The sequence below is a fragment of the Podarcis cretensis genome (genome assembly GCF_951804945.1).
Source record: "Podarcis cretensis genome assembly, chromosome: 3".
Taxonomy (NCBI): domain Eukaryota; kingdom Metazoa; phylum Chordata; class Lepidosauria; order Squamata; family Lacertidae; genus Podarcis; species Podarcis cretensis.
This window is the reverse complement of record NC_137172.1, coordinates 19,136,200-19,151,528: the sequence shown is the minus strand read 5'-3', so window position 1 is coordinate 19,151,528 and position 15,329 is coordinate 19,136,200. Positions and strand designations below refer to the sequence as shown.

The following is a 15,329-nucleotide window of genomic DNA, read 5'->3' as shown; positions in this document are numbered from 1 at the left end:
TCAAAGTGCAAGTAGATAAATAGGTACCACTCTGGCAGGAAGGTAAACAGCGTTTCCGTGTGCTGCTCTGGTTCACCAGAAGCGGTTTAGTCATGCTGGCCACATGACCCAGAAGCTGTACGCTGGCTCCCTTGGCCAGTAAAGCGAGATGAGCGCCGCAACCCCAGAGTCATCCACGACTGGACTTAATGGTCAGGGGTCCCTTTACCTTTAAAGCAAGAGTAGACAACCTGTGGCACAGCAGATATTGATGGAGTACAACTCCCATAGTCTCTGACATACTGGCTGGGGCTGATGGGAACTGGAGTCCAGGAACATCTGCAGTGTTTCCCCAACTCCTGTCCTAAAGGAATAACTTTTCTTGTTTTAACTTTCCAAGTATGCAAGTAATTTGCTGATGCCTTTCTTTGAGTGCCCCAGAAGTGAGGTGGGTTGTGGAGACCAGCTGTGACTGACTGTTTATAGAACTTCCTCCTCAACAAGGCTTCACTGGAACCTTCTTTGTTATTTTTCAGATTCCAGGTTAAGCTTTGGTGTTGTTCACCCAGGGTTTTTAGATGTGCTGGCTGATTTGAATTGATCTCAGTATTCTGTTGTTCTATTGTGGCTTTAATGGATGTTTGTTTTTATTGTATTTGTGTGCGACTCTAAACTACCCTGAAATCAATTGATAAAAGGTGGAATATATTTCTTTTTCTAGACAAGAAACAAAGAACAAAAAAAGAAAGGAAACTTTGCTTTTCACATTAAAGGAATATATGAAATCGGACGCTGATGTTTATTTCTTCAGCATACCATGCTAACCGGCTGAGATGATGCCGTGTAACATAAATATTAATGATCCCCCAGCTGCAAAGATCTGTCCTTACCAGTGCCTGGATGCTGCTGGGCAAAACCAAGCTTCTCCTGGACAATCCCGCTTGCTGGGCTGTTCAAGAGGTCAAAGATGGAGTCAGTGTGGGCTAAGAGTTCTACCTGCAAGAAGAGCATGAGAAATCATAGCAGCCAATGAATGATGACAGGCAACTTGTTTAGCATGTAGCTGTGTGCCATGATATTTTTAAAGTGAAACCTTGAGAACTAGAAACTTTTGAGGGAGAAGTGTGACCTTAAATATTCTAACAAAAGCTTTAGGAGTTGTAAGCGAAATTGCCTTCTTTGATCTACTTGCACACCATAGCATTTCATGCCACAGACATTTCCCATTGCAAACGTTAGCATGTTTTGCAGGTTGACAAATTTCAGCCCCAATCCTTCTTGCCTCCAGTTGAAAGGATAGTAGTGAAAAAGGTTTGGGAAAAAACTCAAATTAGACCTTGGAGAGATAGCTAGCTGAATTCAACGACAGTACTGCATTAGATTAGACCAGGCATAGGCAAACTTGGCCCTCCAGTTGTTTTGGGATTACAACTCCCATCATCCCTAGCTAACAGGACCAGTGGTCAGGGATGATGGGAGTTGTGGTCCCAAAACATCTGGAGGGCTGAGTTTGCCTATGCCTGGATTAGATCAAGCAAGGCAAACTTGGCTTCCCCCTCACCTGCGATAGCCTGGACTTACCACAGAAAATCCAAGGAAGTGGGACACATTCTCAGAGATGTGAGCCAGTTTGCCATTTGCACTGAAAGCCAGGATGAACCCCGGGAGGGAAAGCAGCAGTTCTGGGTCTTTCAGTGCAGCAGAAGTTGTGGGATTAGAGGATAGTCCCATCACTTCATGTAAATCTGAGAAAATAAAGAGATAGATTAATTGGTTCTCTGGGTCCACAGAACGAGGCTTCCCAATCATTGGCTAAAGGCTTGCTGCACATCGCCTTCCAGCTCCACGGTCCTATGATTCCAACTTTTCAGCTCCTGTGTCAGACAAGAGAGCAAGAGAGCCCTGATTTGTGCATAAAGAGGTCACAATCTGTTTGCAGTGTACTATGCACAGGCTCTCTAGCATCTGCCTCCCTTGTGAGGCAGAACGACCCAGAGACTCCCTTCATGTTTTGACACATGGGTAGTGGTGCCACCACCCACCTTTTAATACTTTAGGCCACATACACAATTAAAGCACATTACTTCCCCCAAAGAACCCTGGGACTCGTAGTTTGTAAAGGGTGCTGGGAATTGTAGCTCCAATGAGGGATGAACTACGCTTCCCATAATTCTTTGAGGGCACTCCACTTCTGAATACAGTGGTACCTTTGGTTATGAACTTAATTCGTTCCGGAGGTCCGTTCTTAACCTGAAACCGTTCTTAACCTGAAGGTACCACTTTAGCTAATGGGGCCTCCTGCTGCCGCCGGGCCGCCGGAGCACAATTTCTGTTCTCATCCTGAGATAAAGTTCTTAACCTGAGGTACTACTTCCGGGTTAGCAGAGTCTGTAACCTGAAGTGTTTGTAACCCGAGGTGTTTGTAACCCGAGGTACCACTGTACATGGAAGATTTCAAATTTGTGGTGCCACAAAGAGGAAAGGGCAGACTCAGCCCTACCATAAGGCAGTATGAGGTGACTGCCTCAGGCAGCAGCAACCCCCTGGTTGTTCGTCTTATAGCCCCCTGGCCATTTTGCTCTGTTGGACGACGGGAGCTGTATATGCTGGAGAACATGCATTCTTCCCAACCCACAAAAAACCAGTCTGTTGCCTCAGGAGTTGTGGAGGACTATACCCTACCACCAGCATCAAAATTATTCAACTGCCTGACCAAATTGGTTTTTGTATGTGGGATGCCCTCAGAAGCGGTTTAGTCATGCTGGCCACATGACCCGGAAAGCTGTCTGTGGACAAATGCCAGCTCCCTTGGCCTGAAAGCGAGATGAGCGCCACAACCCCATAGTCACCTTGGACTGGACTTAACCATCCAGGGGTCCTTTACCTTTTTACCTTTACCTGCCCTCATGTCCTTTGCATCAGGCAGCAAAATATTTTGAGTTAGCCTTATGGAAGAGACAGACTTACAGCCCTGTTAACGTGTTCAAAAGAACACGCAAAGGCTTACCCTATAAGATGCATCTTTGTATGTTATTTTCACTATTGTGAAATATCGTCTCGCCCCTTATATACCCGACTGAGCTATACAGGTGAGCAACTCTGAGCAACTCTGCAGGTGAGGGCTTACTGCCGATGCCGTCTTATCGGGAGGTCCATTTTGCACAATGTAGGAATGCGCTTACAAGCCCCCCCCCCCCCCCCCCGCCAGACGTTCCTGTTGAATGTGGGGAGTTTGGGGACAGGCGTAACCCAGGCAGACAGAGATGCTGGGGAGGGGGTTGCTTGTGTGTGCCTGTCCCCCCTCCCCAGTTTAAGCCCTCATGTGTGCATTCTGTTGAACATACGGATAGGGATTTAGTCTGTTCTTCTTCCATCAGCTCAGTAGCATTAGGCAGGACCGTCGTGTGGGTAAGATTCCCCTAAAGTAAAGCATTGTGATTCAACTCCAGATTTTTAATTAAAGTACTATTAAAGATTCAGGAGTAAAGTGACAGATGTAATGGGGCATTGCATTAAAATTAAAAGAACAGGGTATTTTCTAACTAAACCTAGACTGGTTTAATATTTAAGTTGCATAGAAGAGCATCATTATATAGCTCCATCGGTAAGAGCATGACACTCGCAGAATCGTGGATTTGAGCCTGACGTTGGGCAAAAGATTTCTGCATTGCAGGAGGTTGGACTAGAACAGGCTTCCTCGACCTCGGCCCTCCAGATGTTTTTGGCCTGCAACTCCCATGATCCCTAGCTAGCAGGACCAGTGGTCAGGGATGATGGGAACTGTAGTCTCAAAACATCTGGAGGGCCGAGGCTGAGGAAGCCTGGGCTAGAATATCCTTGTAGTCCCTTGCAACTCTACAATTCTATGATTATGAGCTAAGCTTAGGTTCCATTTGTGGGCCAGGACAGAGCCCCAGCCCCATTTTTCTTGCAGGTATATTCTGGACGTGCCATTGATGCAATAACCGTGCATTAGTAGCAGATTTATAATGGACTGTCTACACACCATTCCGTTTTGTTAGTTGTTCTGCGATGCTTTCCCAGTGTGTATTTATTTATTTAAAGTACTTATATCCCGCTTTCCCCGCCAAGCTGGGTTTCAAGGCAGTTCACAAACTTAAAAAAAACCTACACTATAAAATACAAAGGAATGAAAACAAACTAAAAACAGTAATCAAAATACATCAAAACGCATTTAAAGCCAACAATTTTAAAAACAATTTTGCCTGTGTTATCACTCTATAGTAATCCGAAGCAGCACTTTTGCACTATAGTGGAACAAAGGCAGGACACCTCCCCCTTCCCCGCGCCACAAACATCCAGTATAAAAAGTTACAGGGTTTCAGCAGGAAGAAGAGTTTGGATTTGATATCTCGCTTTATCACTACCCAAAGGAGTCTCAAAGCGGCTAACCTTCTCCTTTCCCTTCCTCCCCCACAACAACCACTCTGTGAGGTGAGTGGGGCTGAGAGACTTCAGAGAAGTGTGACTGGCCCAAGGTCACCCAGCAGCTGCAGGTGGAGGAGCGGAGACGCGAACCCGGTTCACCAGATTACAAATCTACCGCTCTTAACCACTACACCTCCACTGGCTCTCACACAGGAAGTAGTGAGACATACACCAGTTTGAAACAAAACAGTATGTCCACCCCAAAAAATGTTTGCAGGCATGTCATATGACAGAAAATAGAGAAAGATGGAAAGGAATTGCTGAAACAAGTAATAGAAGTGGAATACAAAAAGGGAGGTGAGAGGAGGTCGACGAAACAAGGGAATGGAAGATAAGGCATTGAAATGGTATGATGTATGTTTTAAAATTGTTTTTGCTCTGTTTTGTTTAGTCTAATGTGTTAATGTTGCGTTGTGTATTGTTTATATATTGTATTGTATTGTTTTTTCTTTCTTTTGCTTCTTTTTTCCCCTTTTCTTTTTCTTCTTTTTTGTAAGGTTTAAAAGTAATAAATATTATTTTAAAAAACAAAAAACAAAAATGTTTGCAGGCATGAACAGTACTTAAGATGGGATTGCATATAACCAGCCCAATGCCATCTTGAGCACAGATAATAACAAATGCACAATAAAAAGGATGTCTAGAGTCAGGGTGTCACAGAGTTTCTCTGGGTCATTGTAGACCCAGAGCTACTTCCAAAACCATGCTATTTTTTAATGTTGCATCTCCAGGAGGTGGCTGGCGGGGGCGTTGGAGGAAGAGGGATCTAATCAAACAAGGTTCTGACTGTATCAAATTTCTCAAGTACATACTGATTGCAATACTTAGCACACAGCCGGTCCTGGAAATTACTTTAAAATGTTTAAGCTGAAGAGGAGGAGTATAGAGCTTACTGTGTGCGTATATCTCCCCCTGTGTTTAATCCACACTTATGGGCAGAATGGGGGCAATTCATCTGAGCATCTCTCTCTCTTTTTTGCATTTTAAAATGAGTGCTACCACACTTTTTTAAAAAAAAATTCAGACCATTATGCAATTTCTTGAATAAGGCTAAAAAGTAGAAGGAAAATAAGTACATGTGAAAAGCGGAGGAAGGAGGCAAAAACCCCAACGGTGATAAAATGGCACCAAGTGGAAAGGCAGCGTTTTTCAAAATCAATGTTGAAATTTACGCTAAAAGGCTTTTTAATGTAAGTGCTACGGCATGACTACTTTAATAATTAAAAAGGTGGGAATGTGCAAATTAGGTAAAAGGCACAAATGGCGCAAGAGTGGAAAAGTATGAGCGAATGTATGCTGAAGCATTGAGGCATCGCAATGAGCTCACTTGCTCACTCCGTACAGTATGCCATTGCCCATGTCAAAACCACACCTCTTAGGTGAGCTATACCTGTGGAGGTTGTGCCACTGTTGCTAAATGGTGCTGAATGCAGACTGCCTTGACTTAGATGCATAGGCCAAATGTTTTTTTTGTTGCAGTTGATTTCCCCTTTTTCCCTGTCGTGATCCCAGAGTCCATCAGCAGCCAAGTCTCCACGTCAGAGGCTGCAGACTTTGTAGCCAAGAAGCCAGACCAAGTGTAGGGTGCTCTGATTCTGCAGCTGATTGAGAGCATGAAATGACAGGCCGAGGAACAAAGCACCCCCAGAAGAATCTCCTGTATCTGTAGGTCCAGAGTGCAGAACCTCACAGGCACCTACCCCAGGGCTTTAGGCATCAAATGCCACCTCCAAGATCTCAGCAGTTCAGCAGCACAGGGAGTGCACCAGGTGTGAGGCTAGGGAATGGACGAGAAGTACAATTCTCCAGAGCAGAGTGTTGGCCCTTTAAGAATGTCAGGTTAGTTAGTCACAATGGGGTGGAGTGCTCTCAACTATTTTTGAAGCTCTCCCTGGTCCTGAGATTTCTGACCAGCCTTGCCTCCTTCTCCATGGATTCTGGTATCAGGCCAGGCCAGGATGAGAATCGTCCTGACCCTCTAAAGTTGCTATCCAGCACAGCAAAGATGTTCACTTTTGCATTGATGGAAATTTCTCTCCTGTGCCAAATAGCAATTTTGAGGAAGAGGATTTTCACTTAGATCATGGTATGAGAGCAAAGAGTTAAATCTGTTATGGTCCTGATCCTAATCAGGATGCACAGCACACTGAGTTTTCCGGTGGGGGGGGGGGAGATACACATACCTTTAACTATGTATTTTACACAGAGATGCTTTAGGAATTCAGTTTCTGTGAATCCTGAAGGAAAATAACCTGCCCTCAGATGTGAGAACAATTATCCTTTCGATTTCACAACGCTCTGAAATTTGTGATAGGTCTCAGCACAAACAAACTTACTAAAATGTGTTTTAAATGCATATTTTATGACCAAGCCATCTTTAGGCATGTGTGCATTGAGATAAAATACACATATGTATTTAAATAGGAATTTTTGTATGGATTATTAAAAAGAAATTTTGTAGAGTAATGCAGAAATGAGGCGGAAGTGACTCATGCAGAACACATTAAGTGTGAATGCATGCAAAGCTGCCATGGACATGAAATAGACTGATCCATCCATCCCTCGTTAGTGTCACATGCAGTTTGATGAGCAATATTGACACAGGAGCTTACTGCTTAGGGAGGGAGGGTGGCTTGGGCCAATGCAGAGGAAGAAATCTGGCTCAAAGCATTCCTTTGTGTTAGGCTTCAGGCTGTCAGTATTTTGCAGGACAGATGCATGTGCATGCTGCAAAATTTACTTTTGTGTAATTAATTTAGATTAAAGTGCTCTGTCACCTTTTCAGAAAATTAATAGTTTTTTTGTGATTAGGAAAGTGATGGGGAAATGCACTGAAAAATAGGGAATGAACAAGATTAATGGGAATACATAAAAACACCTAGTAAGCACACTAGAATTAATGCAGGATGAATGTCCAGTACCATATAACCCCCCTGCATACAAATCAGGATGAACACTCAGAAAACACTGGATGTAGTCTAACCTCCGCATAAGCTTTGTGCAAGCGAATCAGAAGGAAGGCTGAGAAAAGAAGTCACCTGGAGCAGCCCTTAGAAACAAAAGAGGCAACAAGAGGGGATTTGGCTGCAGATTTTTTTATCGATGGTTTAATAAGATGGGGGTGGGGTGGGGTTAGAAAGGAGGGGATCTTTGGTGGGGAAGTGTTAAGAAAGGTTCAGTGTTTAAATATCTGCAGCCTGCTCTTAGGTTTTCCTGGAGCAAGAGACAAGGAATTCAATGCTCCCCCCTCCTCAATCTTTCCCCTTTTTACACTCTAACCGTTGTGGAAATTTAAATTGTGAGCCTTCTGAAAAGGAAGGCATTTCTGTACACTCCCATTGCTCACCCTGAACAGTAGCACAAAACAGACTACCATTTCAACAGAGCAAGCCTACACATGTTTACTCAGGAGGAAATCCTACTATATTCAGTGGAGTTTACTACCAGGGATGCAGGTGGCGCTGTGGGTTAAACCACAGAGCCTAGGACTTGCTGATCAGAAGGTCCGTGGTTCGAATCTCTGTGACGGGGTGAGCTCCTGTTGCTCGGTCCCTGCTCCTGCCAACCTAGCAGTTCGAAAGCACGTCAAAGTGCAAGTAGATAAATAGGTACCACTCTGGTGGGAAGGTAAACGGTGTTTCCGTGCACTGCTCTGGTTCACCAGAAGCGGCTTAGTCATGCTGGCTACATGACCCGGAAGCTGTCTGCGGACAAATGCCAGCTCCCTCACACAATAAAGCGAGATGAGCGCTGCAACCTCAGAGTCGGCTACGACTGGACCTAATGGTCAGTGGTCCCTTTACCTTTACCTTAAGAACATACAAGATTGCAGCCAAAGGCTGTGTATATGCTTTTAATTAAAAACACTCCCTGCCAAAGAATCCTAGGAACTGTAGTATGTTTAGGGTGTGAGAACTATAGCTCTGTGATGGGTAAACCACAGCTCCCAGGGTTCTGGGGTGAGAAACACACTTCAAATGTTTGGTTTGTACACACCAACATATAGCAACAGAATTCTCTACTTGCCTACTCAGAAGTAAGCCCCACTGAGTTCTAAGAGGCTTACTCCCAAGTAGGTAAGTGTAGGATTTCAGTCTGAATAACTCAGATTGCATTCCCTCAGCACTTGCTTTCCAGCTCGCTACTTAGTCAGTTTCACTAATCAAGGCTATCACAGCAAATTCCTCTCTCCGCAGAAATCCGTCTCCGTGAGGTTGATGTAGGTCTTTGCTGTTTTCTGCCAAGTGAGCTCCTCCTTCTATGTTATAGATTAGAAGAGAACAACATCTTTCAGGCAGTACATTGTGCAGAACAGAACATGCCCGTCTTGGAACATAATTACGGAAGAACAATATCAAGGTCATTGCAGCTTCTTTCACTTTATCGTGTGATCTAATGGCACTGCAAAAAATAAACCAAAAAATGTTTTTGGGTGTGTGTGTTTTTGTAAAAAATGCAGCTAAAGGGCATGTTAGCTCTTGCACTGATCCTCTCAGGGACAACTCAAAAAGAAAAAGGGAAGACAGGAAAATGTCTTCAGGTAAAATACACCTTAGAGGGGACCATGATGGATAAAGTGTTCCCATTCATAAAGCCAGCTGCTTGCTCGCTGTATACTTACTCTTTGCTACCTCTCCTATATTTCCTTTAAATAGAAATAAGGGTGCAATTAGACATGACAAGGAAGATCCACAACCAGAATTTCCTAGAGTTCAGCCACCTCCCCCCCCCCCTCCACTGGTAGTGGTGGAGGGTCAGGTTGGGGCCATGGCGTTTGCAGGGGAGGGTGCTTAACCCTTTCCCCTTATACCGTTTTCCTGATGAAAACTGCAGTTTCCCCTGTGAAGGGAAAACAAGAGAAAATGTACCACTGCAGAACGCATGTACGAACATTTCCAGTCTGAATTCACAGTGGTGGTGTTTATTGTTAACTGATAATAGGGAAACCAGCTTTTCTGTGCTTTAAGATTATTGTTGGCATTTATTGTTTTATGCCCTTTAGTTTTATTAATACAGGAGCAGCTGGTATGGAGGGGTCTGGTGTCCTGTGACAGTCCTTAACGCTTCCATGAATGTTGCAGGGGTAAAGGTAGGGGGCGCTCCATAGATGCACTGACAGAGACAATCAAGTGCATCCACCAATGAGCTTAGGGAGTCCTGACCTCACCACCACCCTGTCCAATCAGGTGCATCCACCAATGAGCTTAGGGAGTCCTGACCTCACCACCACCCTGTTCAATCAGGTGCATCCACCAATGAGCTTAGGGAGTCCTGACCTCACCACCACCCTGTCCAATCAGGTGCATCCACCAATGAGCTTAGGGAGTCCTGACCTCACCATCACCCTGTCCAATCAGGTGCAGCCACCAATGAGCTTAGGGAGTCCTGACCTCACCACCACCCTGACCTGCCCCATCTTGGTAAGTGTGAGCAATTCCCATGCCCACCCCAGACCCTCCTGTATTAATGGAGCGACTGTTTCAAATGTCTTCTCGTTCTCTGCTCAGATCCCAATCTGATAGAGCATTCTTCAACGTCAACTTCATTGGACTGGTCATGTTGTTCGGATGCCTGATTATCATCTTCCAAAGCAACTATTCTATTCCCAGCTTAAGAATGGAAAGCAAAATACCGGTGGACAACAAAAGAGGTTTAAAGACGCTCTCAAGGCAAATCTTTAAAAATGTAGTATAAGCACTGATCACTGGGAAACACTGGCCTGCGAGCGCTCCAGTTGGAGAAGAGCCTTTGCCCAAGGTGTCATGGAAGCACGAACTCAGGGTGAAAAGGAGAAACGAGCTAAGAGGAAGACACACTTGGCAAACCCTCACCGTGATCTACTTCCACCTGGAAATCTATGTCCTCACTGTGGAAGAATGTATGAATCCAGAATTGGCCTCCACAGTCACTTATGGACTCACTGTTAAGACCGTGTTCATGGAAGACAATCTTGCTCGGCTACGAGTGATGCCAAAGAACAAAGAAGAAGAGAGTTATAAATATTTTCATAAAAGGAAGTTATAAGCCACCCCTGTGACAGATGCAAGCAAACAGATGTGAAAACGCCACAGGGAGTTATCTTTGGCATAGTGAACATTGGAAAAGACACACGAGGAAGATCGGTACCATCCATTCAAAGCACATTCAACACACATTTAATGCACGTGGCTTCCCTCAAATAATCCTGGGAGCTGTAGTTTGTAACGGGTTCTGAGAATTGTAGCTCTGTGAGGGGAAAGTGACAGTTCTAGGCCGCTAGGGAGGATTTGTGTGTTTGAAATAGGTGCTGAATGTACTTTAAATTGTGTCATATATAACTCAGTCTACTCATCTTCTGGAATAGCTTTTGCATGGGAGTAAGGTTGGAGGCTGCCTACCGACTCATTACTTACAAACTTGAGATTTCCTAAGATTATTCAATCCAATAGTCACTTCTCCTCACCCCACCCTAAATCAAGGTATCATGTCCTCCCCACCTTCGTTGCTGTTTTTCTGAATACATCTTGATAAAGCAAGATTGGTGAGAGGGAGGTCAGCACTGTGACCGCTCGCCACATGTGCAAACATTTTACAGCAGGAATGGGCCACCAACTTGTTGTGCTCCAGATGTCACTGAACCACATCTCCCACCATCCCTTACCACTGGCGGTGCTGGTTGGGGCTGATGGGAGTCCCAACAACATCTGGGCAGCTACAATTTCCCCACCCTTGCTGCAGAAAGAGAATGTGTGTCCCCCTCTTGCAACTGTCCAAGCTTCCTTAGGGAGGCCTACATCACACTGGAGAAACTTCTCCACATTAGACTTCCTGTTTGCTGCGGCCATTGGAAAAGAAGTGTGGAATAGCCCTTAGGGGAATTCCGAGCAGCGTGGGGTTTTTTAGAGGTCTTGCAAGGTGGACATGTGAGAAAATGGAACAGTTTTGGGAACAGATTTATAACGAATTGAAAAAGATATTTAAATACACTTTCCCGAAAAAGCCGGAAGCTTTCTTGCTAGGCTTGATGGGAGAGGAAATAGAAAAAGGTTATTTATGTGTGCTACGACTGCTGCCAGAACTTTGTTAGCCCAAAAATGGAAAGTACCAGAATTACCAACAATACAGTGGCAGATGAAGATGGTTGATTATGTGGAACTAGCAAAACTGACCTGTAGAATCCGAAATGAGGAGGAAGCAAAATTCCAAAAAGATTGGAGTAAATTTATGGGGTACATAAATAATAACTGTAGAAACCTGAAGACTCTGGCAGGACTGAAATAAATCTTACGATGTAGGTAGGATTGGATACAGTAAGAAACTGTGGAAAAGTAATTGACATAAGAAACCTGCTGAAGGGAGGGAAGGAAGTCAACGTGCAACAGAGTGTGGGGAAAGAATGTGAGTAAATGATTGTTGAATTTTACTGTATTTTGTTTGTTTGTATTAAATGAAACACCAATAAAAAGCATTAAAAAAAATTAGAAACTTCACCGCATTCTGGGGACATATAAAGTCAGCATTAATCGAAACAGTCATTGCAAGAGAGGTTTAATATTCACCTGGGGGGAAAAGCTGCGTCTCTCGTATGTAGAAGCAGACCAGAGCCATGGTATGAAGGTATGAGAGGCGCTCCTTCTCATGCTCCAAGATGGGCAGAAGGGAGCGCAGGTTCTGCAGCTCAGCGTTGATCTGATCCCGGCGAGCCTTGGAAGCACCTTTAGTTGACCTGATGACCAAGAGTTGCAAGATATGAGACAACTTGGCAGTTTACTCAGCACGGCCCCACAAAGTTCCTACAACACTCTCAACATATGAGACAGTTTGATTCACATGACCACCCCCAATTTTCATACAATAAAGAGGTCTTGTGAAACTGTAGCTCTAATATAAGACTGCAAGTTGATTCCGCCCCCCACCCCGAAACATACAGAGGCTGTGAATTTCCCACAGTTCATGAGGAAGAGGGGTTGACTGTTAAACCACTCTGAGAACTGTAGCTCTGTGAGGGGAATAGGGGTCTCCTAGCAGGTCTCAGCACGCTTAACCAAAATACAGTTCCCAGGTTGCTTTAAATGTATAGTGCAGATAGGATCCTAATCTCCACTGCCATTTTGACTGAGTTAAGTAAAAAATTCACCTCAGTTTTACATGGGTGATGCATTTTTCTTTGTGTTTTTGTTTTTGTTTAACGGGTTCTATTTCTCTGTTTTTCCCCGTTTTTTTTTAATATTGTGATGTGTTGTTTTGCTTTTGTTTAATGTGGCATTTTTTACTTTTTCTTTCTGTAATTTTTGAAACTTTAATAAATATTATTTTTTTTAAAAAAGATATACTTTATGTATAGGGGTAGACACCTGACAACTTGGGTTCTCCTCACTTTCCCATTTTTCCAATCTCAAATTCAGTTCTTCACATTTCTGCAGCAATGTGTGATTTCCCTCCCCCCTCATAAGAATTCACCAGCATTTTTGTATATTTGGCAGTTTGCCCAGGGCAATGCATTATTTCCCCCAAGGCAATGCATTTTTGCACATACACACAGTCTCTGCATTTTCATACACATTGGTTGAAGAGCTGCCCTGCCACTTTTAGAGAAGTGTGAAATTTGAAGAAGAGCTGTGTTTCCATCTGAGCACTGGTTTGAGAACAAATTAGGTAGCTTCTCGTTCGTTTAAAAGCTAATGGAATCAAATTCATCATAGATCTCAATACAAAGACTTACTGGAAAATAAAACTCCAAGGTGGCTTTCACCGCTGGAAGCTATGGCCCGAAAAAGACCCAATATGGAGGCCAAATGGCCAAAATATTGGGAAATATTAGAAAAAGATGGAGACAACTGGAAATTGCAGAGTTTGGAGAAAATTAAAGACAAAGTGCGAGACTGGTTACATTACGCTCAGATTAACGAAGTTTTTAAAAATGACAGAAAGTTAGGGTTCCGGGTGGAGAAATCGAAATTGGAAACAGAACTGTTAGAACCTAAGACTAAGATACTCTCAAGAATGTACAACTTGCTGTTAAAATGGAATACACAAGATGAAATGGTTAAATCGGTTATGATAAAGTGGGCACAGGACATTGGGCATAACATTATGTTTGAGGACTGGGAAAGGTTGTGGACCATTGGGTTGAACTTCACTGCATGTAATGCTTTGAAGGAAAATGTAATGAAAATGATATATAGATGGTACATGACCCCAGTTAAACTTGCCAAAATATACCATTTGTCTGATAATAAATGTTGGAAATGTAAAGAAAATGAAGGAACATTCTTTCACCTCTGGTGGACTTGCCCTAGAGTGAAGGCTTTCTGGGAAATGATATATAATGAGCTGAAAAAGGTATTTAAGTATACCTTCACTAAGAAACCAGAGGCCTTCCTTTTGGGTATTGTCGGCCAGAAGGTGTTAAGGAAGGACCAAACATTTTTTATGTATGCAACAACAGCAGCAAGGATACTTATCGCTAAGCACTGGAAAACCCAAGATCTACCCACACTGGAAGAATGGCAGATGCAGCTGATCGACTATATGGAATTAGCCGAGATGACTGGCAGAATCCGAGACCTGGGAGAAGAGAAGGTTGAAGAAGACTGGAAGAAATTTAAGATTTATTTAAAAAAGCATTGTAATTTGGTTGAATGTTAAGAAGGATGCTAGATCATAAATAATTGACCACCACTAAATTAGATGGAATTAGGATGATAAGTAGATCGAGGAAAATATAAACCATTTGGAGAACGATTAGACTATGTTTAAAAGAATGGGACCTAGGAATACAAATAAGATGATAATTTGCTGGTTAAAATTTAAGAAGATGTAAGTGGGAACGGGAGATGTGAGGGAGTCCAAAGAGGTTTTGAAAATTTGTCATGATATCTATATTGTTGATTATTTTTGCATTTGTATTCAAAAAATTTTAATAAATATTTATAAAAAAAACAAACAAATTCATCATAGATCTCTCCTTGTAAGTGTATCCCATGTGGTGCAAGCGGGAATAATCCATTTTAGGAGAAAAGCTTCAGAACTAAGCAAATTCCCTCTCATACAACCAGTGTTTCACTATATGATGCCCCAAATCGTTCCCCACTGGAAACAACAAATGAGGTAAAATATTATTATGACAACTTTGCCTTTTAAAATTTAGAAGGCATAGTTGTCAGAATAATGTTTTACCTCACTTAAGGGGACAAAGAGAATCATTCCTCGCACAGGACCATTTCACAGTGGTGCGAACAGCAACTATTCCAGATGGGTTTATAACTTAAGGCTCAGTGAACGGCACAGTAGGAGACTTTTTCTGAAAATGAAAACTCTCCCCAATGTATATGATTTCTCACTGAAGAGACAATTTCACCAGCATTCAGACACATAATGGGCCCAAAGTGACTGTGCTAAACTGTTCAAGAGAGACCATTTCAGGCCTGTGTGATTCAGGCTTAATTTTCCCTGACATGGTAAATCTCAGTCTTGGATGTTCCACTTCATACTTCAGGGGGACAGAACGCTCCTTTATATATATAAAAAATAACCCCAACAACCCAAAATCCATCCGTAAAGGAAGCCAGGTGCCAGAGAGAAGGATTCTATCCCAGCTTCCTTCTTGACTTGCTATTTTTCTAGGTGCAGCGCATTTTTCTGAATGGAGATGTGTTCAATTGTGTGAGATTTCACTGAGATCCAGCTCCAAAGGCCTTCTGGCAGTTCCCTCAATACAAAAAGTGAGGTTACAGGGAACCAGGCAGAGGGCCTTCTCTGTAGTGGCACCTTCCCTGTGGAACACCCTCCCATCAGATGTCAAGGAAATAAACAACTATCTGACTTTTAGAAGAGATCTGAAGGGAAGTTTTTAATGTTTTTTTAATGTCTTACTGTGTTTCAAGTTGTCAGAAGCCACCCAGAGGGGCAGGTGCAACCAA

The 15,329-nt window shown here is 43.2% G+C and overlaps 1 protein-coding gene across 6 annotated transcripts in view; it reads right to left on the bottom strand.

Annotated features, from left to right (window-relative positions):
- The window catches only part of LOC307211729 (neuronal PAS domain-containing protein 4-like), a 37,743-nt gene that overhangs the window by 10,033 nt on the left and 12,381 nt on the right, over window positions 1-15,329 (bottom strand). For 4 of the 6 annotated variants that reach the window (XM_079968648.1, XM_079968649.1, XM_079968652.1 and 1 more), the window contains 3 exons: window positions 11,967-12,133; window positions 1,561-1,724; window positions 870-975 (listed from right to left, as the gene is read on the bottom strand). In XM_079968648.1, coding sequence (XP_079824774.1) covers window positions 870-975; window positions 1,561-1,724; window positions 11,967-12,133 — 437 coding nt within the window. Of the gene's footprint in view, window positions 1-869; window positions 976-1,560; window positions 1,725-5,818; window positions 6,078-6,128; window positions 6,203-11,966; window positions 12,134-15,329 lie in introns of those variants that run through there. The other 2 variants (XM_079968653.1, XM_079968650.1) reach the window with 2 other exon arrangements.